Source organism: Nannizzia gypsea, genomic scaffold, assembly GCF_000150975.2.
Source record: "Nannizzia gypsea CBS 118893 supercont1.4 genomic scaffold, whole genome shotgun sequence".
NCBI classification, from domain to species: Eukaryota; Fungi; Ascomycota; class Eurotiomycetes; order Onygenales; family Arthrodermataceae; genus Nannizzia; species Nannizzia gypsea.
Window position 1 is genome coordinate 2355302 of NW_003345198.1, and position 25733 is coordinate 2381034.

General features: G+C 48.5%; 10 protein-coding genes across 10 annotated transcripts; 4 read left to right on the forward strand and 6 right to left on the reverse strand.

Moving 5' to 3' along the window:
• Positions 1–3328: 3328 nt before the first annotated feature.
• MGYG_05586 (hypothetical protein) lies at positions 3329–3990 on the reverse strand (the record flags this gene model as incomplete). The annotated part of the gene is made up of 2 exons (XM_003172952.1): positions 3329–3689; positions 3767–3990. The coding sequence occupies 2 exons, from the start codon at positions 3988–3990 to the stop codon at positions 3329–3331; spliced, it is 585 nt and encodes a 194-aa protein (XP_003173000.1).
• Positions 3991–4651: 661 nt separating this feature from the next.
• MGYG_05587 (COP9 signalosome complex subunit 2) lies at positions 4652–6408 on the reverse strand (the record flags this gene model as incomplete). Its single annotated transcript, XM_003172953.1, has 4 exons — positions 4652–5910; positions 5998–6062; positions 6144–6302; positions 6365–6408. 4 exons carry the CDS (start codon positions 6406–6408, stop codon positions 4652–4654), a joined length of 1527 nt encoding a protein of 508 aa, XP_003173001.1.
• An 876-nt stretch (positions 6409–7284) lies between these two features.
• Positions 7285–8523, forward strand: MGYG_05588 (pre-mRNA-splicing factor CWC25; the record flags this gene model as incomplete). Its single annotated transcript, XM_003172954.1, has 1 exon — positions 7285–8523. The coding sequence occupies one exon, from the start codon at positions 7285–7287 to the stop codon at positions 8521–8523; it is 1239 nt and encodes a 412-aa protein (XP_003173002.1).
• Positions 8524–9941: 1418 nt separating this feature from the next.
• Positions 9942–10907, forward strand: MGYG_05589 (hypothetical protein; the record flags this gene model as incomplete). Its single annotated transcript, XM_003172955.1, has 5 exons — positions 9942–10009; positions 10166–10182; positions 10322–10443; positions 10482–10737; positions 10783–10907. The coding sequence occupies 5 exons, from the start codon at positions 9942–9944 to the stop codon at positions 10905–10907; spliced, it is 588 nt and encodes a 195-aa protein (XP_003173003.1).
• Positions 10908–11577: 670 nt separating this feature from the next.
• Positions 11578–12459, reverse strand: MGYG_05590 (octanoyltransferase; the record flags this gene model as incomplete). The annotated part of the gene is made up of 1 exon (XM_003172956.1): positions 11578–12459. The coding sequence occupies one exon, from the start codon at positions 12457–12459 to the stop codon at positions 11578–11580; it is 882 nt and encodes a 293-aa protein (XP_003173004.1).
• Positions 12460–12873: 414 nt separating this feature from the next.
• MGYG_05591 (hypothetical protein) lies at positions 12874–13632 on the reverse strand (the record flags this gene model as incomplete). Its single annotated transcript, XM_003172957.1, has 1 exon — positions 12874–13632. One exon carries the CDS (start codon positions 13630–13632, stop codon positions 12874–12876), a length of 759 nt encoding a protein of 252 aa, XP_003173005.1.
• A 1811-nt stretch (positions 13633–15443) lies between these two features.
• Positions 15444–17289, forward strand: MGYG_05592 (hypothetical protein; the record flags this gene model as incomplete). The annotated part of the gene is made up of 3 exons (XM_003172958.1): positions 15444–15474; positions 15506–15644; positions 15804–17289. The coding sequence occupies 3 exons, from the start codon at positions 15444–15446 to the stop codon at positions 17287–17289; spliced, it is 1656 nt and encodes a 551-aa protein (XP_003173006.1).
• A 1464-nt stretch (positions 17290–18753) lies between these two features.
• On the forward strand, positions 18754–19762 carry MGYG_05593 (hypothetical protein; the record flags this gene model as incomplete). The annotated part of the gene is made up of 2 exons (XM_003172959.1): positions 18754–18771; positions 18851–19762. The coding sequence occupies 2 exons, from the start codon at positions 18754–18756 to the stop codon at positions 19760–19762; spliced, it is 930 nt and encodes a 309-aa protein (XP_003173007.1).
• A 517-nt stretch (positions 19763–20279) lies between these two features.
• Positions 20280–21809, reverse strand: MGYG_05594 (decaprenyl-diphosphate synthase subunit 1; the record flags this gene model as incomplete). The annotated part of the gene is made up of 2 exons (XM_003172960.1): positions 20280–20441; positions 20496–21809. The coding sequence occupies 2 exons, from the start codon at positions 21807–21809 to the stop codon at positions 20280–20282; spliced, it is 1476 nt and encodes a 491-aa protein (XP_003173008.1).
• An 850-nt stretch (positions 21810–22659) lies between these two features.
• On the reverse strand, positions 22660–24738 carry MGYG_05595 (26S proteasome non-ATPase regulatory subunit 3; the record flags this gene model as incomplete). The annotated part of the gene is made up of 3 exons (XM_003172961.1): positions 22660–22803; positions 22874–24198; positions 24285–24738. 3 exons carry the CDS (start codon positions 24736–24738, stop codon positions 22660–22662), a joined length of 1923 nt encoding a protein of 640 aa, XP_003173009.1.
• Between the last annotated feature and the right edge of the window lie 995 nt (positions 24739–25733).

Sequence of the window (25733 nt, forward strand, 5' to 3'; positions counted from 1 at the left end):
CCCTGTCTTCCGGTAGCCAGCACCAAGGGCCCCCTTTTCTTCTTCTTCACTCTTTTCTTCCTTTTGGTTTTTTTTTCTCCCTTTTCTTCTCTTTCTCCTTTTGTCTCTTGCTGGTTCGTCCCACAGAGCGACTGCAGTCGAAATTGATGGACAGAAAGTACGGAGTACGCCGTAAGAAGAGTTGAGTACTGTGGGTGACTTCAAGCAGAGCTGGCCCGTGGGTGAGAGCGTGCTCCTGAATATGGGGCCATATTAGGGGAGGGCCCCATATTCTACATATATATCAACCTGATAATTACGCTAACCCGCCAATCGTCCAGTGCACATTTATAGAATCTTGCTGGAAATAATAGAGCGACCGCTACAGTTCCGTTGACAAGGGTACAGCTGTCTTTCCCCCCCTCCGGTACTTAGGAACCGGTCTGAAGCCTAACCAGATAAGATTTCTCAAGACTGCCGGCCACCAGCACTCAAGCCACGAAGGCTCCCGGGGACGGATTGATATCATTTGTCAGACCTCCCCTTGGCACAAGACCTCTTTTCATGTCTCTTTTTCTTTTTTCTCTCTTACTTGCAGACATCAACAATAGTAATAGTACTATTATTACTCTGCAAACACAGCATCCTGCTGCTGCATGAAAGACCAATGCTGCTGGCGCATTTCCAGCCCAAATCGAATTCAATACCTACTTATGGAGTACGGAGTACCGCAGTTACATTAGTGTAGGAGCATCCCGTTTGTCTCTCAATCCTCGGGGACTTATCATCGTCCCCTCCTTTTTCCCCATGTCTGCCTGTTACAGAATATTCCGTCCTGTGATCGCTACGCCTCGAAAACAAACGGACTAGCTGTACAAACGCAAAAAGTTTTCTTTCCACAGTCATAGTGCAGCCGGGCAAAAGTGAAAAGGAAAACCAGAAAAACTCTTTTCTCCACAGTCCGGTGGCTCCAGGAACTCCTGCTGGTTCTGTTTTTGGCAAACAATACCTTGTTGCTGATCGGACGATGGAGATTACATGTTAACGGCATTGCACATCAACTTCAAGCTAGCTTAATATGAGGCAATAAGTGGCTCTACTCTGGGGTTTTGCAAAAACTCGAGTACAAACGGGCAAGGATAACAATGTCGGTGTTGGTCCTGATGCATACTCCCAACCTCCGCCTTATCGGGATCATGACCCAGCTGCTATTAAATCTGCGGAGTACCATCTCCCCTAGAGCTATAGCCGATGGTGGCCAAGCCTTGACCGCCATGTCGCAGCTCAGAATTCAAAAAAGGAGAAGGTACTACAAAGTATGTACACCAATGTCGGGCGCCGGGGTACTCCGTACACAATTTGGTATCCATCAAGGGAGGGAAAGTCTTGCAAGATACCTTCTTCAGCTCTGCACGAGCTAGCGCATTGAGGAACCGAGGATCCGTTCTTTAACGCCGCAATTATTGCTCGCAAACAAGAAATGCTGAAACCACCAGTCACTGAAGAATCTGACCTGGAGAATGGTCCCCCCTCAGGAAATAGTTATGAAAACAAGGAGCAGAAGAAAAAGAAAAGAGCCTCATAGGAAATACTCGTTGGTCAAGACCCGGTTTCATTATACCTAAATTATGGTCCAGGGGAATATCTCCGTTCTCCAAGCTATGCCCGTCTGTATACATAGTTTGTGGGTGTGTTACAGGGCTTGTCCTGGTCTTCATATGCCTAAACAAGCACCAGTAAATAACAATGTCATCCGGAGGCCTAGCTGTGCCACGAAACATACTGCATGTACGAAGAAGTTGCCCTATAGTCGCACAAGCACAATTCACCATCATGACTGGCAGAGTCTGTCCATACGTGATGCATGCGTGTACAAGCATGTACTTCAGTTTCCGATGGCCTCGGACAATATACTCGTCGTTGAGCTTATACATCTTCAACCAGACTGGCCATTCTCAATTGTACGACCATCCGTTTTGAAGCCAATGATTGTTTGTCCTTACTAGATTAATCTTCCTTGTGTCCATGGAGCCTTCTCTCCATAGTTTGGGAGCTGGTTGAGGAACGTCACATATTACATCGGAATGGTTTTCGGGACTCCTCGTGCTGGGCCCGTACCTTACTTATCCCACCAGGTATGACCCTTACCCCTTTTGGAACTTAGTTATTCTACCCATTGCAAACCGACAGCTAACCGACGAGCTGCAAGCATGTTTCACTCTCCGTTGCCACTAAAGGAGGGCACACCAGTGCTCCGCATAATGATATCGAAGTTTATTCAACCCCTCCGGGACAGCAGATAAAAGAAACGAAAGGTATAGAGACCAGAAGATGAAAAACCAAAATACCTCTCTGCAGCGTATCAGAGTAACACTGCAGGTGTGAATTCTGTGGATACGAATGCAGGATGCCTAGGATAAAAGGGGGGTTGAATGGGTATTAACAAAGGTATTGGACATATCTCTTTCCTCTGCCTGACTGTCTCTCTTCCTAACTATCGTTTAGATGGCGCATGGTAGGCGGTATACATGCGGCGGCCCCATAGTTTATGCATGTTGCGAATCATGGGAAAAATTAATATTATAATTCTTCTTCCTTTGTTGCATAACTAATTAAGGCTCCAAGCGATTGATCATGTACATTACGTACGTGGCAAGTATCGACATGCTGGGTCGAATATGGGCATGTTGATTAGGGCCGTTTGTTAAATTATCTCGCGGGTACCAGCAGCGTGCATGCATGCATGCCACGACAATGACCGACGGGTAGGTACATGAGTGGCGCTAAGCCACCGTCTGTTCTTCCACTTTTTCACTGCTGTTTACAGAGAATATGGCGATTGTACCTTGACAATTCGGTTGCTTGTACCCCGTACGCCGCATAAGCATTAGCCGTCCGGATACGCCGGTTGTTTATTTCGTAGGTACATATACACCCATACATACATGCAATCCGTTTGCTTCCCCCTGGAAGCCTGGGAGCCTGTGGCGCCGCCAGAGTTGTGCAGCTAGCAGTATGATTAGGAACAGCTGAGCATAAGCGAGAGTGGTATGATGGTTGTTCAATTCTCTCCCGACCCGTCTTCTGTTTGTACTTGGTACAAGGGCAAATTTATCACAAAGCTAATATATTCTTTAATTAGACATTACATTCAATACGTACACATATCTTTCGACTTTACTGGCAGTGCCAGTGTGAAGATGACTTCTCTAGTTTCTTTCAGGTCATGCCATCCAGCACTTGCCCGCCTGGCTTGCATATTCCACAACATCTTTTTCTTCCCCGCTCAATAAATTGGATTATGCATTGTCCGTTGATCATCAGGACGATACTTATCGAATAAGGATATTCACGCTTTCATTTCGATATCACCGTCACTCAAGTTCCCGTCCACCGCTTTCTTGTCCCTCCTCCATTGATGGACTGCGGCGCAGGAGAATCCGAAATAAACCAGGTATAGCAGCGTGATCAGATATCCTGTCACCTGTCGAGTCCAGAACAGGCCATACCATGCATCCGGGAATGTCCGTTCGACACAAGCATCGATTAACGGAGCCAGGGTGGAGAAGGACACCCACAGTCCCATGAAGCAGAACGATAGCACCAGAGCAGCGATGGGATGCAATAGATCCCTAGTATAAAGCCATAGTTGGATTGGAACATGGAATGTCTCGATTGCAATGGGGATAAACAGCCAGATTATCTGTCCTCTAAGGATAGAAGTTAAGGGTTAGTTTTTTTCCTCGGCCTGTATGGATGAGGGAGTCAAGGGGACAGAAGTGCTAACGGATCACAGTCTTCCAGCGTATCGTTCCATCGAATCGGGGGATAATCGCCCCCGGAACTAGCATTTTTCTCATAAACGGCCGAGAAGATGCTAGCAGCAATTACAAACACCCATAGAAGACAGCATAGCACTGCAATCGGTACGAGGGACCATTTCCATATGTTCAACGCCCTGAGATAACTGCATGGCCGCTGCTGGAGGCTGGGAATTTTCGATTCCGCCATATTTAAAAAGGTTTATTATAATAGTTATATAAAAACGTAATTATGATATATCCTGCCTTCGTGGAATGTCTTTATCATCCGGCAAGCGGGTCGCTAAGCTGGTAGATATATATATATCTCATCGAGTATTATAATGGCGGAAGGCTAGTTATGGGTAGTTAGCTCCTTGGCCCATGACATCGTGAAGGATTTTGATGGGCGGTGGGCGGGTCTTTAATAGAACATGACATGGTTAATAAACTTGAAGGACATCGTATTGACCAAGGAGATCCATTTTAACACGAGCAGAGCAGAGCAGCTCCATGAACTGGCGGATGATGGAAAGACAAGAGCTGGCGGTGATTTGGCGGCTGGGGAAGAGACTGGAGAAGATCAACCGCCAAGCGTGGCTGCGCCTTGGGAGAAAAGCGACGTCATAGTTCTATCTCCTCGTCAGTTTATATAGCAGGAAGGACGATGGGCAAGCGTGTTGATGTGACGATAATCTCAACAGGCACAGGAGGAAGACGATAGGGAGGACGTTGTGGCAAAGATTATGGTCTTTGATATTAGGGTAGGACGGTGGTTAGCAGACAGGGACATGAGGCGCTTTTGCTGTTCATCAGATCATAAGAATATGATAAATACTCCATCAGAAACTCCAAGGGAACTTATTAACTATTTAAGATGCAAGCTTGCTCCAACCTGGTCGACCGGTTTTCCCTTTGGCTTGTCTGAATGATCTATCTCCAAATCCCATACCCATACCCATGCTTGATAGCCCGATGGATTCATGGGCGTAAGCATGGCCAAATCTCATTCCACCGAAGCCTCCCATCAGGGGGTGCATGTTGTAGGCATGATCGGGCTTGAACCCTTCAGCATGCTCGAAGGTTGCATCGTACAAGGTTTTAAGATTATGATTCCAAAGTAGCAGGGCGTTGGAGCGGTCATCATCGAGATTGCATATTCGACTGATTTCCACAATGCCATCTTCTTCGTTAATCTTCGCATTCACTAGCTCTTCGTTGAGAATGAGGAAACTGAGGATATCTTGGACTTCAGTAACGGAGATCTTGAGTTTCTTGGAGACAAATGCGAGGGTGAAGCGAGTGTAGGGTTGGATGAGTTTCATGACGGCCTTGGTACGCATGTTACGGCTAACTTCGCCGATGTTCTCAGCGATAAAGTGGTCCTCCAAGAGATCTGGTTTGTTCCGGAGGACTGCCTCATAGGCATGGATGTCATCACGTTGGAAGGCATCTACAAGGTCAGTCATGCCAGAAACTCGAGGATCATCTTTGTAAGGTTTCGTCTCCTGGGAATCAAATGGGTTGATGTCCGACTTCATCAACATTGTCGCTAGAACCATATACTTCAACACCTGAATGCGCTGCATCGATCCAGCTTCGTCGTAGTTGCGGAATGACTCAAAGAAGTCGCTGTGAGCTTCCTTCCAGTTCTCTTCGCTCATATGCATTTTGCCGCCGCACTCACGTATGATACCCATAATCTTTGGATGCGGAACAGCAGATCGAACTTTGAGTGCCCTTTGGTATAGCGCTTTTAACCTCTTGTTGTTCCTAGTATTGGCATACATCTGAATCTCTAGAGCGTATATCTCTAGCGAATATGTTCCCTTGGAAGGATCATCGGTTCCGTCGGGCCGTTGGCAGGCCTTGTGGAGCTCTTTAAGCTTCTTGCTAAGTTGCGCATATTCCTTCTTATCCAGCCAAAGCTTTGCGAGTTTTATGTTTGTCTTCAACCAAAGACGCTCGTTGTTAGTGTTCTGGAACGATTCAAGTGTCAATGAGTAGAATTTCTCCATGCAATGGTATGCCTTTTCGTCGTCTGATGACTTTTCAATGTAGTCTAGCATGTTGTTGATCGACTTCTCCGAGTAATTTCGAGTAACGGCTGATTTGACGTACGTGAGGAGCTCTGTGTAATGAGTAATCGCCTATTAATCATGGTAAGGTTAGTATTTCAGGAACTGAGAGGCAGTTTTATGAAGATTTATGGGACGACTTGCATCTTCATATCGACCGAGCCGAAATTCTAGTTTGATGGCCTGTTTTAATCCCTTGAAGCCCCTGGGAGTAAGAATAATAGGTTAGATATTTATCATTTAGAGATAGAGGGGACTAAAAGAAGGGAACAAATAAAAGACCTACCAGTCACCTTTATCTTGCTCCAGCGCGGGGACTCCTAGGAACTCTTCGATTGCCTCTTCGGGATTGTCCACCTTTATCTGTTTCGCATTATAATATTTGTTCTCGATGCCGATATCACCAGACTCGTCGTCATCTTCATCCTCATACTCAAAGTCATACCTATTGGCAGCCCTAGTTAGCTATGATGGTATGCGCACGAGGGGTGCAACAGCTAAACTCACTCCTCCTGGTCGGAGTCCTGCATAAAGTCATCATCATCAGACATGGTTGTGAATGAAAGTGCAGTGGGTTAATTGAGTAGTAGTATATAGATCTCCTCTTCCCACAGGCTAAGCAAAAAAGAGAGAAACGGGCAGTAACACGCAGCTTTATGTCTTCAAATGACGGTGATGCTGTTAATTGATCCAAAGTTGATTCAAAGTTGACGATAAAGACGTTGATTACATAATTAGAGATCAGCAGCGAGGTTCTGGTGCTTGGTCACCTGATACCATGTGATTCCTTGTCAATATGTATCTTAATTCCATGCCTGGAGGCTTTAGAAAAAATCGACTACATCTTATACCTCTCATCAAGCTCCAGAGCATATGTCTTTTAAGACCTTTTGACCTGTATATTCTGCCTGTACAGCACTTGACTATTGGCTCCTAAGTCCTTAGGTACACAAGGTCTTACCAGAGAGCTCTTCCTCCTACGATTCTCCTCTACCACCAGCCGATCTCTCCTAATCCTTGGCACCAACCTCTTTGTCGCCTAAGGACTTAGGAGCCAATAGTCAAGTGCTGTACAGGCAGAATATACAGGTCAAAAGGTCTTAAAAGACATATGCTCTGGAGCTTGATGAGAGGTATAAGATGTAGTCGATTTTTTCTAAAGCCTCCAGGCATGGAATTAAGATACATATTGACAAGGAATCACATGGTATCAGGTGACCAAGCACCAGAACCTCGCTCAGCAAATATTATGTCACCGAGTATTATTAAGTAAGTTTTCACGTGATAAATAATTTTGCCAAGACTCAGCCTCTTTTCATTATTTTATGTTTTTTATTCTTATTTTAACGAAGGCAAAACATCAACAGGAAGAGAAAGGAGAAAAAGAGGGAGAAAGAAGGGCAAAAGGACGAGATAAGACAGTCAAGATGGGAGGTGATCTTAACGTGAAGAAGAGCTGGCATCCAGTGCTGCTCAAGAACCAAGAGCGAGTATGGGTTGAGCAGAAGAAAGCGCTCGAGGAGCGCAAGCGGATCGACCAGATGATGAAAGAGCGCCAGGAAGAGAGGCAGATACAAGAGCTACAGGAGATGCAAGAGGCCGCTGGCGGCAAGAAACGTTTGAACCGTGTCGACTGGATGTACTCTGGTCCTGCTGCCGGACAGGCTGGCACGACAGAGGAGATGGAGGGATACCTACTGGGCCGAAGACGAATTGACGGACTGCTCAAGGGATCCGAGAACTCGAAGCTGGAGAAGGCCGCGCCGGAGGAATCGTTTATGATGGCTCAGAACGCGAACACGGCGAGGGATACCGCGGCGAAGATCAGGGAGGACCCCATGCTGGCCATCAAGAAACAGGAACAGGCTGCTTATGAGGCGATGATGAATGATCCGGCTCGGCGGAGGGCGTTGCTGAAGGCTGCTGGAGTGGATGAGGATAGGTCATCAGCGCATACGGAGAAAGAGAGAAGACACCGACGACACAGGCATAGGGACGAGCGTGATCGTGACCGGGACCGGGACAGAGATCGTGATCGAGATGAGGAGAGACGGTCGAGTCGCAGGTCAAAGAGACACCATAATGAAGATGACCGACGAAGCCGACATCACCGAAGGGATCGTTCGCGCAGTGCCTCACGCAGCCGTTCACCACCGCCACCACCGTCATCGTCACGAAGATACCACCGTTCACCTTCACCCCATCGCCGACGGCGGTCATTTTCACCTCGCCAGCGAGATAGAGACAGGGACAGATCACGGTCGCCATATCGACGTCGTGAAGAAGAAGAGCCGTCCAGGAGGCATGCCAGTACCTACCGAAGTCACCGGTCTACTGGCCCGCGCCGTCCCAAGCCAGAGATCCATCAAAGCCGTCCTCCCCAGCCGTCGCATGCTGATCTAGAACGAGACCGTGCAGCACGCCTTGCAGCTATGCAACAGAACGCAAACGAGCTTGATGAAGAGCGCACGCGACGTATCAGCGCAGCAGAAGAACGAGACAAGGCCGAGAAAGAGGCGGAAGAGGCAGCTCGAGCAGAGTCGAGCAAGTATGGCGGACGGGGTGCCTTTGTCAACAACATCCACCGAAAGGCGGGAGACATCGATCTAGCAGATCGACTTCAGCGAGGCAAGAAAAACCTCGAAAAGGAACAGGAGGCTTACTGATTACGACAAGAGATTTTGTTTTCTTTACGTTGGCACTGATTTTGTTTTCTTTTGGCTCGGGATAATGCATTTGGGCGTCGAGATTTTTCTTCTGGTTCTAGCGCTACAGATATCAAATACGGAATACCATGGACAACAATGATAGCATTAACTAACTACAGACATTGCTCTCATTCTGCTTTCTACTCCATCATCTTCTTTTGGCCCTTCGGTTTGTCCATGTTTTCTTCTTTCCTGATCCCGGCCGCTGCATACTACACTACGCCACTCGCGATCCAGGCCAACAGGAGACCTGTACCTGCGCAACAAGCGCCATGTCATGCCAACTCACAAGACGAGGCTTTCGATCGTCAAGCTGACAGGCCAAGTTCCTCTCTCGAACTCGCGGTCCGCTCCAAATCCGTTTGTTTGTTGCTTGTCCTGTCCGCCAAACGGGCCCTCAAACGACCGGACTCGAACTAAACTCGACTCCGTCCAAGGATCTCTGTCTGCGCCGCCGCTGCAGGTCAAGGTTTGCTCCTTATCTTTCCTTTCTTCAGGAGCGTCACTAGCTTTATAAATAGACATGGGGATTCTGGCTGAAGAGTCTCCTGCTGTAAAAACTCTTGCGCTGCTCAAATATTTCGCCTCCTCGCCGTTGGCGCCCACCACCAGCTGCAGAACATACAACACCGTCTACATAGACAAGCCGTATATTTACAGACGCCACATCTCCGGTTCATCGTCCATCGGCCAACACAAGCAGTAACTTTGCTCTGCCAGCCTCTTCCGCTTGTCACGAGGCAGTCAATACGAGCACCCCGGTATCCCTGATCCCTGTCGCGGCATATGAAATCGACTGTTCTTCTTGGACAACATCATCGATAGTTCTGCAACTCGCCCAGGCCCTCTTGTTCTTCTTCTGCTTCTTCTGTTTCTTCTTCTTCCCCGTTTCTTCTTTTACTCTTCTTCTCTTCTTCTCTGTGACGATCTGTTGGTAGCTACGGTGACCATTGAAATATCTCCTCCGGTTTCCAATCACCAAGCGACTTTAAAATCCGGCCTATTTTCCTTCGTCCCCAGCCTTACCGACGATCCCGTTTCCTTTACCCCTGATTGGAATCCAACCCATCCCACTAGCATCGACTCGACCGTCCAGCTCGCATTTTCAAGAGCTTCCTTACCCTCAGCTCAACCTGCCTGGCTCTTCGTCGCGAGCCGTTTATCTGTTTCGACCTCGCTCGTATCTCCGTTCGCCGTGCGCTCCCCACACCTCTCGCTTCGGACGTACTGGCAGGCTGTGTGATCTGCTCTAGCTACTCGACTGAGCTGTTTCCAAGATGCCTCTCTGTGGAGGAGAGAAGACTGAGAAGCGCAAGCTGGTACTTCTGTGAGTCGGAGCTTTTGGGTTATCGCGATGATCGAACGGCTGAACTGACATGGTGGCAATATTTAGAGGAGACGGCGCATGCGGCAAGACTTCGTTGTTGAACGTCTTTACTAGAGGGTGAGTAGAGGGAATACGTGCTTCCATTGAGGCGACTGAAAACATGAAGATTAAATAAATGGCTAACATTACCGTAGATTCTTTCCCACCGTCTAGTATGATATTCCCACAAGCTCTGCGCTGTTGAACCGATACTGACATAGCCTACGCTTTCAGTGAACCCACTGTATTCGGTATGTCTGAACTTAACATTTACACCATTCAAGAGAACACTTGCTGATATGAATATTCTGTACAGAGAACTATGTCCATGGTAATCCTCTCTCGCCGTCTCATAGTCGAGGAAGACATTACGCTTACGATGATAAACAGACATATACGTTGACAACATCCACATGGAGCTATCCCTTTGGGATACAGCCGGACAAGAAGAATTCGACCGCCTCCGTGCCCTATCGTACGACGACACCCAGGCCATAATGCTCTGTTTTAGTGTATGATACAGACCCATCAAGCCAGCTGTACCTACGAGGGGCGACAGCTAACTTATTACCACAACCAGGTTGACAGCAAAGACTCCCTCGAGAACGTCGAGTCAAAATGGCTAGCTGAGATTGGCGAGAACTGTCCCGGCGCAAAGATTGTGGTTGTCGCATTGAAATGTGACCTTAGAGAAGAGGCCAGTGATGAGAAAGACGACAGCAGCAACGCCCAACAGCCGAAGCCAGTCATTACCTACAGCGAAGGCCTTGAGGTTGCAAAACGAATAAACGCTTTACGATACCTGGGTACGTCGGTTCAATTTTATACGGAGGACTTGATACTGACTATAGACGTAGAATGCTCTGCTATGAGAAATCGCGGTGTCAACGAAGCGTTTACTGAAGCCGCTCGAGTCGCTCTCTCGGTAAAACCCGCGAACACATCAGATCGGAGCGGCAAATGCGTGATCCAGTAGGATCCATGACCTCCGGCAATTTCTTACGAGTTTCTTTTCGTCTCGTCTTTCTCCATGCTCGAATTGTCTGTCCTCCTCGCTTTTCACGTCTTCTCTGTACTATCTTGCTGTCTACTTCCACCTCTACTGATGGACTACGCACCTGTCCTCTTGCCCTTCCTTAATGTTTGTTGTTTCTACTACCTTTCCCGGGCGCAATGGTGGAATGCTTTTATTTCTCTGAGGACGCTCGCTTTTTACCCATTCCCACGAACTTGATGGCGTCTTTTAAATGCCATCTGTATATAACTACCTATACCCTCCATCATCTAGCTGGACGGCTTCCTTTTCCTTGTTGATTTTTCGTTTTTTCTCTCTTTTTTTTTCATATCATGACCTGTTTCACTTCTGTCTATTCCACTCCCTTCCACGGAATTTGTACCCTCTGGATGTCAATTTGCCCATGCAATGCAGCTTAACTCTCTTCTTATGTTTTCTGGCGACGGCCTAGTTGATACTTGATAGCTGAAGTTAGTGCTATATGCTCTTCACCCGGAAATACTATCATATTTCACATTTCTATATCTAAACCTTACTTTTACCCTTTCTATTCTAGTCTCCATTCCGTGGCTTGACGGAGAATTTATACATACATATGAACAGGGAAGTATTGAACAAAGCGCCGCATTATTTACCCAAGTACGTCCTCCTCCCGGATCTTATATATCTCGTCCAGCCTCGGGCCCTGGCCACCACTGGGTCCTCCGGAATTCACCCGGTCTACAAACGCCTGAACGAACCGTGCACCAACCTCTTCCATTGTCACATCCTTCACATCCACACCCACGCCCTCCAGACTCGTAGACTCTTTGCCCTCGAGCCCACACGCAACTATCTGTCGTAGATACCATAATGGTTCCTCAGTGATGCAGAATCCAACGCCATAACTACTGACAAACCGCCGCAGATGCACACCAACAGCAGCAACTTTGCGAGGCATACCGCTCTCCCCGGCCTTAGATTGCACCCACACGCCCGGGTCTTCAGTAGTTGTTCCACCTTTTACGCCAAATCCCTTGATCACATCCAAAACACTGTTTTCGAGTAGCCGAATATGACATCTTGGGCCAATGCGCAAAGCCCGGAGATCTAGTATGGTGTATATAACAAGCTGACCGGGACCATGGTAGGTAGTCTGCCCACCACGTAAGGTTGGGTAGTATTCAGCTAGGCGTTGCGCGGCATTGGTAGGAGAGGAAGTCGGCGTTAGGATCCCGCGAATTGGTTCGAGAGGAGTTGGGAGGGAAACGTCCGATGCCGTGGTGGTGAGGAAGGCTGATGATTCATCGTTGGGTGAGCATGATGCAGGCAGATCGCGTCTACCAGTCGTATATACGGGGCGAGGAGTGAACGTAAAGATTGTAGGGTCCGGAGCAGAGGTAGGTGGGTATAGAGCCGGAGATTCAGACTGTTTTCTTTTATGGGTGAGTAGGCGTGAGACGAGTATCTGCTGCAAAAGCGAAGCCTGTCTAAATGGTATGATATTCGGTATATGCAGATGAGCAAGACGCATGTTTATACCCCCGCCGCCTTGTTCCGTGGCGAAAGGTGTAGATATCTTGCTGGATGTTTCGTCGTCGCCCTCGACCGAACTTGCTGTCGCAGAGAATCGGATTATATAATAAAGATGATTGGGCGGTGATCGGCTTGCGGCGCTTTAGCACAGCCACAGAATCGTATTATATAAGCTAGCCTCATTGCCAGTTGTAGAGGAAGCATATTCGAGATATACTAGGATAAATGTTTATAGTAACGAGGAATATTCCAAGGGTTATTATATAAGATTTGGTAGGCCTCAGACGAAGAGAAGAGCATTAACATTATAAGTCAATAATTAAAACAGAACAGAGTTTAGAGAGCAAAAGAATGCTTCTTGCTCTTGCATATCAAGCACATCATTGGCCACATCACAACATTCTCAACGTCTTCACGAGGAGGTCTTGCGGCCCCCGCAGTATTTCAAGGTGAGCTTTCCATTATCATGAGTCGTAGTCTCGCAGTTCCCAGACTCGCAGTCAGCATCTCTGCGGCAGTAGAAGCCCGTCTCAGCCTTCCCGCGGGGGAACCAATCGGGCTCCACACAAACATTGAACTGGCACTTTGTAGTTTTCGTGCACATCCTTTGCCTTCGTCGCTGTTCAGCCAGAAGCTTCGAAGCATTTTTCTTGACGTCTTTGGCTAGGGAAGGACTCTTTTCCTTAGCTTCTGCAACCAACTGGGCCAAGGTTTGTCCTGCGTGGCACTTGGTGCAGTCCTTGTTTCTGGAACATTTGATGCCGAGATTTCCATTTACCGAATTCTGACAAGTTCGGATATTTCCCTTAACGGTACTGATATCGCGATTGGTCGCATATAAGCAAACCTTCCCGTGCTTACAGTCCGCGTCGCTCCCGCAAGCCTGGCCTTTGGCTTTACAACGTCCCTTGACGCAAACGTTATCCTTGCATTCACCGTCACTGGCACATGGACCGGTCGTCTCCTTTCTTTTACGGCAGACGTTTTTTTCATCGCAATAGTCCGTGGAGAAACAGATGTTTTCTTCCGAGCAGTCACCGCCTCTTCGTACCTTGGCACGGCATATACGGTCAAGGCAGTGTTCTTCAGGGCCACATTGCCCCAGGAACTTTTCACCGTCGACATCCTTGACCCATCCTCCACAGCTGCTTCCTACTTTTGCCATAGCCATATTGGCGCTCAACAGAAGGGCGACGGACGGAAGGAGAACGGAGAACTTCATACTGGCGTTGGCTTGCTGGCTCGCTGGTTCGTATTAAGACGGTGTCGAAGGGTTGAAACTTTTGATATTGACAGGAGGAAGGTCTGCTTGAGAATGGGAAGAAGGGAAAAGGTAGATGGGCGCTGATGGAGAAGCCTGGAGAGGATGAGGGATGAAGACGGCCAGCTGGGGGTCTCTGATGCCTTCTTATATATTCCTCCACCAAGTCGTCCCGTCTCAAGATCTGCGGTCTCGAAAATTTGAGAATCCTTGTTCCGATAACCCACTGACGGATCTCTAGGAATATACTCTTATAGTATGGGTGATCTTAACCTGCATTGTGTCATTTCTATGCGACTTATTAGCCATGACGGGGTATTTTGGCGCCTCTTGCTCGTCTCCTTGCCCTCTTAACGTTAGCTTCGAGGAGGAAAATAATAGTGTGCGCCATTATTAATCCCAAATATTGGGGCATCTTATATTCACCAGAATCCTCTGTGTGGCTGCGAAGATCAGGCGTTTTCCAAGTCATTCGCCAGCCTCACTACCGTGTTAACACTCAGCAACTATGAGGTCAAGTGGCCTAAATAGATCGGATTTGCGCCTCAAGATGTATGGTTGAATTTCCATTGCGAGACAACGCCAAACTTTTGGGATGGTTGTTTTTTTTTTTCTTGTTTATCGGAACTTCATATGGCCGACTGCACGTAGTGGAGAGTAGGGAAACCATACTCCATAGATAAGGTCATTTCGGTAGGATAACTACCTCCGGCACATTTCTCCGCGGCCAGCAACTGGTTATCCGAACGAGACCATGAGGGAAACCCCTAGCTCCACGAGCTTCACACGCTTCGCACAGCAACGACGGCATAGTAGCATGCTATTACTCTATATTCCAGTTGTCGAAGAAATCTTCATTCTCTAATTGATGTACAGGCGGGAATATGTCTTCCCTTCTTCTCAGCGGTCGTTAAGAATGTCGCAAGCCCGAATATCAAAGCGAAGAAACTGGTATATATATATATCTGCTACACCATGCAGAAGCAGAACCGGACTTCATTTTCCTATCGCGCAAAGATGGTTTCCTCTTTTGACAGAAGGCCTAAACAGCCTACAGTCTGGACAAGCACCAGCAAAAACTTTGTGAAAGAAAACTCTGTACTTAATTAGAAGAAGAAAATCGCCAAAAAGTGTTGGGTTAACTAGTTATGTCAGCAACTAGCCAACTCACTGTTTATTATAAATAACTGAATCTTTGGTCTGTGCTCCAACTCAGTTTTTTGTCTTTCTGCCACAACCTTAAGTTGATCAAGCTTAAACTCGTTTATCTGTTTATCAAGACGACAAAGACACCAACGCCAATCCTGTACGACGAGGGAGGTCGTTGGCGTTAGTAGCGGTAGCTGGTGCCGATACCAGTGGTCTCGTCAATATCATTGTGTTGAAAGTACACCTTGAACTTGGCCCACAACGCCTGGATATTCCCCTGGACACCGACCCCGCAATTTCTTCCAGGCCCCACCAAACTTGACGAAGGATAACTAGTCCCGCCCGGTAGAGAGGGATACTACTTGGAAAATGGCTTGCATTCTTGACTTCCCTCCCGAGCTCTTAATTCCAACCCTTGAATAGCTAGGCACCACCCATCCCTTATCGCTGGTTGCCTTTGCGTGTACAAGCAAACGTAGTTATCAAGTCTCGAAGCCGGCTCTCAGGCGTGGCCGCTATCACACACTTGCATTTACAGTTGATCTACCCCGACTGAAGGACGATGTACGAAAATGTACTCTCGAGCTAGAAAGGGATGGCTATGCCTTCAGCTCCGTGCGATGCCTGATTATAGACTCTCCAGAGGCGCGATTTCTGAACAAAAACTATGATGAGGATGACACTTCTAAGCCTTCCTTCCAATGGAGGCGCAAGGACACTCTAGAGCACCAGAAGGTCGACTCGCTCACCCGCTATCCCATTATGAGATTTTGGTCTGACACAGAGCGTTGTAACCACGATGACAGCTCCTGGTTGCCACTGGCAGGCCTTCTTCGCCGCCTTTTCCAGCTAACTGACCTCGTATACATGGGCTTTAGCCAATTTCCCCCGTGTATGCTTGAAGCCCTTCATACCTCTATACCCAATTGCAGGCTATTTCTGCATTCATTCATGCTGCGCTCTGTTGCCAAGCGAGATAAGGTAGACGCATACGATTATAAACTAGTCACCTCACCCTCTCTATACGGCCTGACGATTTCATACTATGATGCACAATGTGACACAGAATTACATAGTTTCCACAAGGAGGCCATTCAGCGCATGGTGTATGGCCTGTCACCGAACTTGAAGGAGATCCATATAGATCGAGGCCGCCTAGGCGGTTTCGCACTGCAGTTCCCCTTGAAACCTGCTTATGACTGGGAAAAACACTGGGAAGGTTTTACCTTAGACAAAAAGCTCCCGGGCACATTTCAAAAGGGCAAGTTGGAGCGTATAATATTATCGAAGAGTGAAAAGAACATTACGAGAAAAGATCTGGAGCAATGGAGTGACTGTACAGATTTTTCTGTGCTACGAGTGTTAAAGCTCTGTCCACACTTCTGTCAGATTGAGGCAAATACGTTAGAATACCTTTTGAACTTTGAATTTACATCCATCGAGACGTTCGAGCTCTGGATGGGAAGATTCAGCCGGAGCTCGTTCTTTTTCCAGCCATGCTCAACATCCTTTGTTACTGCTACAAGGCAATTTCTCGAAAGGTTACCTGCTCTATCCACTCTGAAACTTCAGGATTGGCACCCAAACCTCGAGCTGGATGTTTTGCAGTATTCGAACATACGCAAACTCTATCTAAAGCCGGTGGTAGGCTCATCCGTATCCCTCAAAAATCTCAACCAAATTAGCACATACTGTCCTTTACTTTCAAGCCTGGATATCAGCATCCGCCGTCTCCGGGGAAATGCGGATGAAATTGAAATGTATAGAGCTCTAGGCTCTATGGCCAGATTAGCCTACCTACAGCTTTCACTGGATGTGAAGGATCCCAAATTTCGCTTAGGAGGTTACAACAAGGCAGTTGATATTCCTAGTGACCCTTCTTTTGATAGTTTTGATATGGAGTTCTATCCGCAGATAACCCTCGGATATTATAAATGCCCTCGTAAAGGACACTTGCGCGACGGGCTTATCAATAGCGCACTTGATGCCGACCTAGCTTGCTCTATCTTTCGCACGATAAATTCAGCCAAGCCAGATATGTCGGTGCCACTTCAAAAGATGACCGTCGGTGTCGACCTAGCTGAATTTCCGGATAAGCATGGTGATTGTGCTAGGACGCGTTATTACAACCTCCTCCGGTATCTCGGTGCGGAGTGGACGGTAGAACGAAATCACTCGGACCTTGCCACGGATAACCTTATCGCGAATAGGGTGAGGAATAGGGGAGTCAAGTGGAGCCGATGTTATCCTTCCCCTCATGATACATGTCTTGATCCTGACCTAGGCGCTGTATTCCGTAGCCTGTGGCCTCCAAAGGGGAATTCCAGGGAAGTAAAGGACTGGCATAGTTTTCCTCTAGCAACAGGTGATAATGAAGCAGAAATAGAGGGATGGCTTAACAGGAACAACTTAGGCTAATATGTCCCCGTCATGTTATCTGGACCTAGGAGAACACGATGGCAGTTTCTCTTTTTCTTTTTATGACTTTTCCTCTCATCTCTTTTCTTTTCTTCTCTTCTCTTCCTTCCTTTCTTTCTGGTCTCTCTTTGAAAATACTGCTTTTGAAATTGTGACAAGCAGAAGGTCTTGATTTCAGTGCTCTTCCTGAGTGATAGTAGGGACATATCAGCAATCTTATGCGAATAGCCGTACTGTCAATTGGAATCTTTAATGAAAATTATTAAATGATTTGGCAGGTATTGACAATCGTCAAATGGATCCAAGCCAAGTAAGATGTAACACTAGTATAAACTTGTGGTCTGGAGATATGCCCACATGCAGGGTAAGTGACGACCCCGACCTGTTTCATAGATGTCTCATCAATAGCCGGGCCACCATCGTCCCGACGGCAAGCACCTTTACCTCCAGCCTGAAAAAGAGTGCATAGCGTTGAGTCACTGATATAATGTGGCCCCCGTTGAGTTTCCCGCATTCTTCGCGGCTTATCAAGTCAACATCTGTGACACGCATATTTGCCGGTATGATACCGTCAGAAATAGTCTCTCTGAGCCGTAAGCTGAAAGTAAGAAGATTGGAGCGAAGAGCTTCATGGTAATGTGTGGAAGTGGAGATAAGAGGCTGGAAGCATGACGCTTGGAACGTGCTAAGAGTGGAAGAAATAAGTATTCGATAACACAAATCTCAGGCTCTTTGGTAAGTTGCTGGGTACATATATTCCAAGCCTCAAGTTAAGTTATGTAGCTTCACACTAAAAGAACACGGGTTTCTTCCTTATTCAAGACGGACGTATCCAAGGAGGTAGATGGTCATCTTCACGGAGGCCTGTCAAGGCAGAGCTCAATAGAATACTCCGTATTGAGATGATTATTTGCATGTTTCTGTCAACCTCCATGGTAAAGAGAACAAAAAATTTATAACAAGTACATTAGTGGGTACGGAATATGGAAGTCTCTACCATAAGTCCTCAACACTCCCAAAAACACTCTATCAAGAATACCTATTTCGAAGCCAAACCTCAATGTGATGCCAGAAGAAACGATTTTCACATGTTCAAGAAGCTGTTGATCGACAAAATCTCAAAAAAAAATAAAAATAAAAATAAAATAAGAAGTCGCTTTAGGTTTGCGGCTAAAGTCGAATAGCATCAAAGTATGTTACTAATGAGCCTAGTTCCCGCCAAGCCACAATCACGTGTAATTAGTGATACTCCAGCGCTTTGACTTTCGCGACTTCAGGACTCAAGAGCACAAGAGATAGCAAGAAAAGACAAGGTGAAAGAGACCAAAGATCGAGCGTGATAGAACTACCTCTAGGCTTGTCAAGAGCTGAGGAACGGAGACCACAGGGGCTCGGTAGCTAACCGCACCATGTAGCAGATATGTAAGCCGTTCCCGGTCCTTACTTTTGTGCCCATAAGAAGATATGCTGACCACTAGCAAGGTACGACTTACCGGTTCACCTCCGCCTACGCCGGGCTATCCTTGAAGGCGACGCACTTCTAGTCAAACGCATAACTAAGAAATATCCAAAATGCCTGCATAACCCTGACTTTGACGACAAAAGCAACACCTCGCTTCATTTGGCCGCGATACTAGGCAATCTTGAAATTGTCAAGCTGCTGGTCAGCTTGGGCCACGACTCATGCGAGCCAGATGTAGCTTTCATGGACTATGACCGAGCCCCTGGAATCAGTTTGAATACGGATTCTTCGACACCGCTCCACCTGGCGGCTGCAAATTCACACGCGGATTGTGCAGATTATCTGGCCTCGGTTTTTAAGCATTCTATTGACTGGCAGGATAAGAACGGAGCTACAGCGCTGATGCTAGCGTCACAGAGTTCGAACATTTCAAGCCAGACATCGAATACGTCTGCATTGGTTCCACCGAGACAGAGACCTAGAGCTTCATCATCTGCGTCAAATCCAGCCTCATTCGAGGACACAAGTACAGTTTCCAAGCTGATAAAACGGGGAGCCTCTTTAAGCATGGCTGATTCAGTGGGTAATACCGTGCTCCATTATGCGAGTGCATGGGGGAACCTGAAAACCTTTCGACTGCTAGTATCTGCCGGTGCTCCTCCGTTAGCAAGAAATCATGCTAAATGTGCGCCTGCGGATTACGCGTTGAGCGTACAGGCGGCAGCATATTGTCGGTCTTTGGTGGCTGAATATGAACGGGCGAAGAAGGGACAGTATGAACAGGATAAACCGAGTCTGAAGGTTAGATCGAATGATATCCCTCCAGGTGACTCCCACTTGTCTCCGATATCTCCGGCAAGCGGTCTTAGACCGAAGATGAGTCTTGATAGCCAAAGGACCGCCCAGGCTTATGGCATTGGAGGCGTGAGGTTAGTCTCACAGGATGAGAGTGATCAGGAGAATGAGTTGAGACCCTATGTCTCTTGGAGTAACCCGGGCACCCCGATCTAATGACTTCGTCATGAATGTGTATGACATTAATGAGCAGTTGTTACAGGGCAATCAGCAAAATCCATTCTAAGCTTGATACTTCATCTTCATCAAAAGACAACAATCAGTTAATAAAACGCATTGATCCTCTATCCTACAGAACAACTATGTACAGATAGACCATCCGTGCCCAGCCACTTGAATCCGTCTATATCTTTTAATCTTACACCATGATCTCCAAGGTGACAGGTTCACAGTAAAAATAAATGCCGGAAAAAAGAATCCTCAACAAACTCCAAAGCGGTATTCTACATGAGCGTCTACCCTCATGTCCTCAACCTGTTTTTTTTCTTCCGTTAATTTCTTCCTTAAATGGTGGCCTAGGAAATGAGATGTATGGATCAGGCCACCACGCCATGCCACCTCGCGCTAACATATTACATTCCTCCCTCTGTTCGAGCCGTTTGTGGGCAGGCCATTTATACCCTATGGTTGGTGATACTTTTGAGCGAAGTTTTTTCTTCCTTTTTGTATTTATTTATTTTCTTCGGTTGATGGTCTTGCGGCAGATTTCGATTAGGCCATCCTTTGCTTCACTGTCGGGGAATTTGCTGATGGCTGCAACGGCATCGTCGGCATATTGCTGGGCAAGAGCTCGAGTTTGCTCGAGACCATCAGATTGAGCGACGATTTGACGGGCCTAGACAATACGTTAGAGGTTGAAAACATTATGCCATGGAGGGATAGGACATACCAACTGAACGTCTCCCTCACGAGAGAACTTTCTGCCTACTAGCTTTCCCAGCTCTGGCCGTTGTTTCCAGGCAAATAGCAAAGGCGAAGTAGCTAATCCTAGCTCTAGATCGGCACCGGCAGGCTTGCCCAGCTCCTCCCCGCTGATAGTATAATCCAACATATCATCGACGAGCTGGAAGGCCAAACCGAGATTCCTTCCGAAGAGATAAGCTGCCTCCGCGACCTCGGGGCCACTCTGGTTTAGCAAAGCAGCTGCACGGCAGGACTTGCTGATCAAACTAGCGGATTTCAAGTATGTCTTTTGCAAGTAATACGAGATGATATCTTCAGACCATACGGGGTTTGACTCGTCCAGCATGGTGTTTTTCAATTGCATGAATTCACCTTCGACCAGGTTGGCCATGACGGTTCCCAGTAACTCAATGACTTCGGGATCACGTAGTCTGGCGATAAAGACGGACGCACGACCGAGAAGGAAATCTCCAGCCAACACAGCCATTTTGTTTCCAAACGCAAGGTTGGCTGAGAGGTTTGATCGGCGAGTGACGGCGTTATCAATAACATCGTCATGCAAGAGGGAAGCAGTATGAATCAGCTCTGTGATTTCAGCCAAACGGCGCTGCGAAGGGAGTACATTGGCAAAGTCGTCCTTTGAATCTTCCTTGGTAGGCGCATATACGGTGTCTCGAGTAGGCGAGCTAAGCGGCATGAGATCTGGGTTCGTATCGGCCAGAATGGCAGGGGAATTAATCGAATCGTTGATATATGCTCCCGACGAGCTCGAAGAAGGGGTAGAAAGCAGCGAGCTAAGCAGCTGGTCTCGTTCTCGACGTTTTTCACAGCTGGGCGTCAACGCCGTGGCCTGGGACATGAGCAGCACCAACATGGGCCGGACCTGCTTCCCTTCACTCTGAGCGTAGTATTTCGCAACCTGGTCTAGAATCGGGTGTCCGGAGCCCAGCAGACTGCGCAGATTCTTCTTGAGAAACTTCAGCTCCTTGCCTACCATCCTAAGCGGGTCGACGGAGACGTTTGCAGGCAGCGAGCCTGGATTCGACGGCAGCGGAGGCGGAGGAGCCTTTGATATCTCCTTTGAAAACAGGTTCTGGGCGGCGGACATAGCTGATGCGAGTGCAGACTGGTCTTTCCGGCGCGAGGGATGGTAATTGCGAGCTGTGATGTGGGCTGGAGGTATCGAGAGGGAGATGGCGAAGCGGCTGTGAAGACATCGTGAGCATATCGAAGCTGGCCGAAAGGTCTGTGAAGCTCGCAGAGACAGCCCGTAGGCTGGTAAGCTTGCTCGAGCTCTCATTTCTCAGGAGTTGGGGAGTTATTCTCGTCGTTCTGGGTGCTCTCGTCTAGTGAAGGTACTCTCAGAGTACTCGCGGTAGAGGTCGGGATGTGATTTCTGGGTCCGCCAGTACGTAAAGACGAGCTAGAAATGCAACAGGCACCTTCAGCAGCGTCTGCTATAGACAATTGAAGGGGGCTATATAGCATATATACCAGGCCATGCGCTGTGGTGCAAGCTGGTTGCACCGCGATGGTCTCTTTTTGCTGTTCCGTGAGTTGTACTTTTTTTTTCAACGTCCAAAACTTGGCTAGAGGAAAAAAGCTTCTTTGGGGTGTTTGCATTTCTCCGTGCCGAGCGTCGCAGCCGAGCGCGCGTCCTTGGAACTGAGCGATTCATCATTTTATTTTTATTTACTTGCTGGCTTCTTTAACTACTGCTTGTAATATGGAGTCGGATAAATGGAATGCAGATAGATGAATTGGAGCTTGGTGTCTAGGTGAAGGGACAGGCAAAGGGAGGCAGAAAATTACATCGGGATGTTTGTTGTAGCAAAGACACAGGAGAGAAGAGAGAAAGGAAAATCAGCAGTAGATAGACCCTGGCGTGTCGGTTGAAGGACTGTACATACGCCCCGGCTGGCTCGCTCGCTTGCCAGAGGTGCACGTCACTCTTGGTCGTTGACCCTGTAGTTGACGGCGAGGAAGAAGACGGCGGCAACTCTGGGTGAGTGAGATGAAGCAGCAGGCATGAAGTAATGATAGCCAGGAGGTCGGGAGGGCGGGAGAGCATGGGAGATGTCGATGTGATGGCGGAGGCGGGTTTTGGTGTCCCAGGGATTGTGTCTTGTCCGTGTACAGGTACAGGCCGACTAGATGCCATCAAAGTCGCCACCAGCGTCATCGTCGTCCATGTCTCCCTCCACAATCTCCTTGGCCAGCTCCCTCTCGCGCTCGCGGGCCTCCTGCGCGTTCTTCAGCTCAAGACGGTGTTGGTTCATAGGGAACCTCATTGCCTGGGATCAATGTTAGTATACGTACGCCCCACAGTGCTAAGATGCTGCCTTATTGGAAGAGTAAACATACCTTGACACTCTCGTCATGGAGACCAAGACAAGCTTGGATACGCTCGTGGAAGACTTCTCCCGGCTCCTGGGTGGCATACACATCGCCAATGTCCTTGCTCTTCATGTAACCCTGCTCATGGTCTAGCGAGGCCTCGATAACACCGTCCCTTATGGCCTTGGCAACAATATACTCGGCAGACTCCTCGCTATCTAGGCCGAGACGAAGGCAAATGTCACGCAGAGAGATACGAGTGTATGACAGCGACATCATGCGGATGCCGGTCTTTATGACATTCTGTCGTAGTCGGAGAATGAGTGTGTACGTGCTGTCCTTTCGGAAGACCGGGCCGTAGTTCTGGACGATCTTCTGGAAGCCGTCTAGATCGCCAACACTGACGGCCCGTACGAGCAAGAAATAAGGATACATCGCACGCTCGAGGGCTGCCTGGCGGAAGATGGCACGGTCAGGTATGTCGCCCATGAGTAGCTCGACGACGACAAGTAACTTCATTGATGCCTGGTAGAAGCCACCCGCGCTCATAGTCGACGGGGACTTCCGAGAAGCACCCACCAGATGCTGGTGGGCATCGGTGTAGCGCAGCTGGATGGCTCGGATCCGGCCTAAATAGTAGAGATATCGAGCGATCTGGTTGTTGGACGCACCGACGGGGAATTCGGAGTGGGAGATGAAGAGATCGGCTTGGGAGATGTGAGAGGTGGACAGGTAGTTGCGAAGCAAGAGAGTGGTGACGGTTGCCTGGATGTCGGTGTCCTTACGAAGAACGGCGGTCCGGAGAGCTGCAAGAAGCGAAGCTCTGGTGGATATGACGGCTGCAGTCGGCGAAGGTGGAAGCGGTTTTAGCTGTTCGAAAAAGAGAGAATAATAAAAGTACACACGAGCAGCCAGGCAGTCCAGAGTCCTTCGGTTATGCGTCCTCAGCTTCTCTACCAGCTTCTGCGAGAACTCAGCACCTTTCTCAGTACGTTTTGCGTCATAGAGATAAATCTGGACCAGAATGGAAAGGTAGACGTCGATCTCGGGCAGGGTCTCTTTGGATGAAGCAGTGGTCTTTGTGGTGGGAGTAGCTGACGGTTTCAGGTCTGATGCGTCTTCCATGTCCACATCTTCGGCAACGTTATCAAAAGCAGATTGCCTATCAAGGGCAGCCAGGAGGAAGGATGCGGTGGAATCCGAACGATGATAAGTAGATGTGATTACGCTAGCGAGCATGTCTGCATTGAGATGTTTACGCATGGACGAGATGGATCGTAGTACCCTGAGGGTAAAGCGTAGATCAAAATGCACCACAGCTCTCTCGAGTAATGTGAAATTTGTCCGGATATCTATAAGTTTGTCAGTATTCCATGGTCATCGTGGCCCTCGTCGTCATCATAACCATCAGTATCTTTACTCGTATAGAGAGACATACCTGACTCTGCCTTCTCAGCCGGGTCAACCACTTCATCCGACTTGACATCCTCGTCCTGACTTGTATCCATCTTGACTTCAGTTCGGCTCTTCTCAGGCTCTCCCGACAGTCTAGAAGCTTTTGACGGGGGAACAACAACGGTCATCTCCTCGTCACCGTCGTGGTTGTCGCGCTGCTTGGGTGATACAGAGCCGTTCAAATGCTCTTCACTCATCTGCACGTCCTCGGGACCATTCACGCCATTCTCGGTAGCATCAGAGCCCTCGGGGGTCGCCTTTTTCGAGCCTGAGGCCGGTTTTCTGGCTGGCGCTGCCTTGCCTCGTGACGCCGCCGAGCGAGTCGGAGTAGCTTTATCTTTGTTGGAGCTGGAGCTCTGCGAGTTCGAACGGGGCTTCTCACCGTCCGCTGAGGCGTCTGACCGGTTAGAGCGAAGCGTCCGCTTCTCTGCTGGCATCGTGTCTGAAGCTATTGGGCAGCTCCCTACGGCGAGAGCTTCTTCTGGGGGAAACCGGGCGTTCAAAGGACAACAGAGCCGGGAGGCGAGGCGAGCAGGGCGTGCTGGGGAGAGATGGAGTCGGCGTTTCAGCTGGCAAGCAGGGGCAAAAGAAGAGCAAAGCGGACACGGCGGAGCTCCAAGGACTACAGGCAAAGACGAGACAACGAGGCTGCGGGCGTTTGCAACTGAGGACGCTGAAGCTGATGGATTTGGTTGTTTTTCTTGATGTTGCGAAGAAGTCAAGATGATGCGAAGAGAAAGTCGCAGAAGGGTTTAGCGTGGATGACTAAGCAGGGCAGCAGTCGGCAGACGACGAGGAAGATGGAAGACAGAAGACAGCGAGAGAAGACAAGGCCAGGAGGACCAGGGAGACAAGGAAGACGAGGCGACAGCAGGATGATGAGATGATCGGGGGATGAGAGAGGCCCGGTGACGGAGGCGAGAAGGGTCGCTGAGAGGACAGACGGCGAGAGAAGGCGGAAGAAGGCGAGACTCGATTGGTACAGCGCACACACACACATCTACGGCCAGGCGACAGCATTCTAATCACGGCTTGGAGGGCTCGTAACTGCAGGCCCGGCGCGAGAAAGGTGGCGCCAGGCCTGATACTGGTCGATTGCCGCGCCAGAGGGTCGGACAGAATGCAAACTGAGCGTTGTAAGGCATCGGTAGCACCTCGGTTGGAAGTAAACGCACCGAACATACGGAAGACTGCTTGAGATCAAGACGCTTGCGCGATACCCTATACTCGAATCCTGGCTGAATCCACCCTAGGACTTCTACTCCGTTTTCATGGTTACACCGGGTAATGCCCGTGTCACTACCTATATACTCAGGTATCGGGCCGAGTACCTTTCCTATATGACGGCGATGCCGCCTTTGCTCACCTATGCTGGTAGTCTAGTACCCCGTATACCAGCGGAACTGAGGAAGAATGCCTACCAGGGATATAC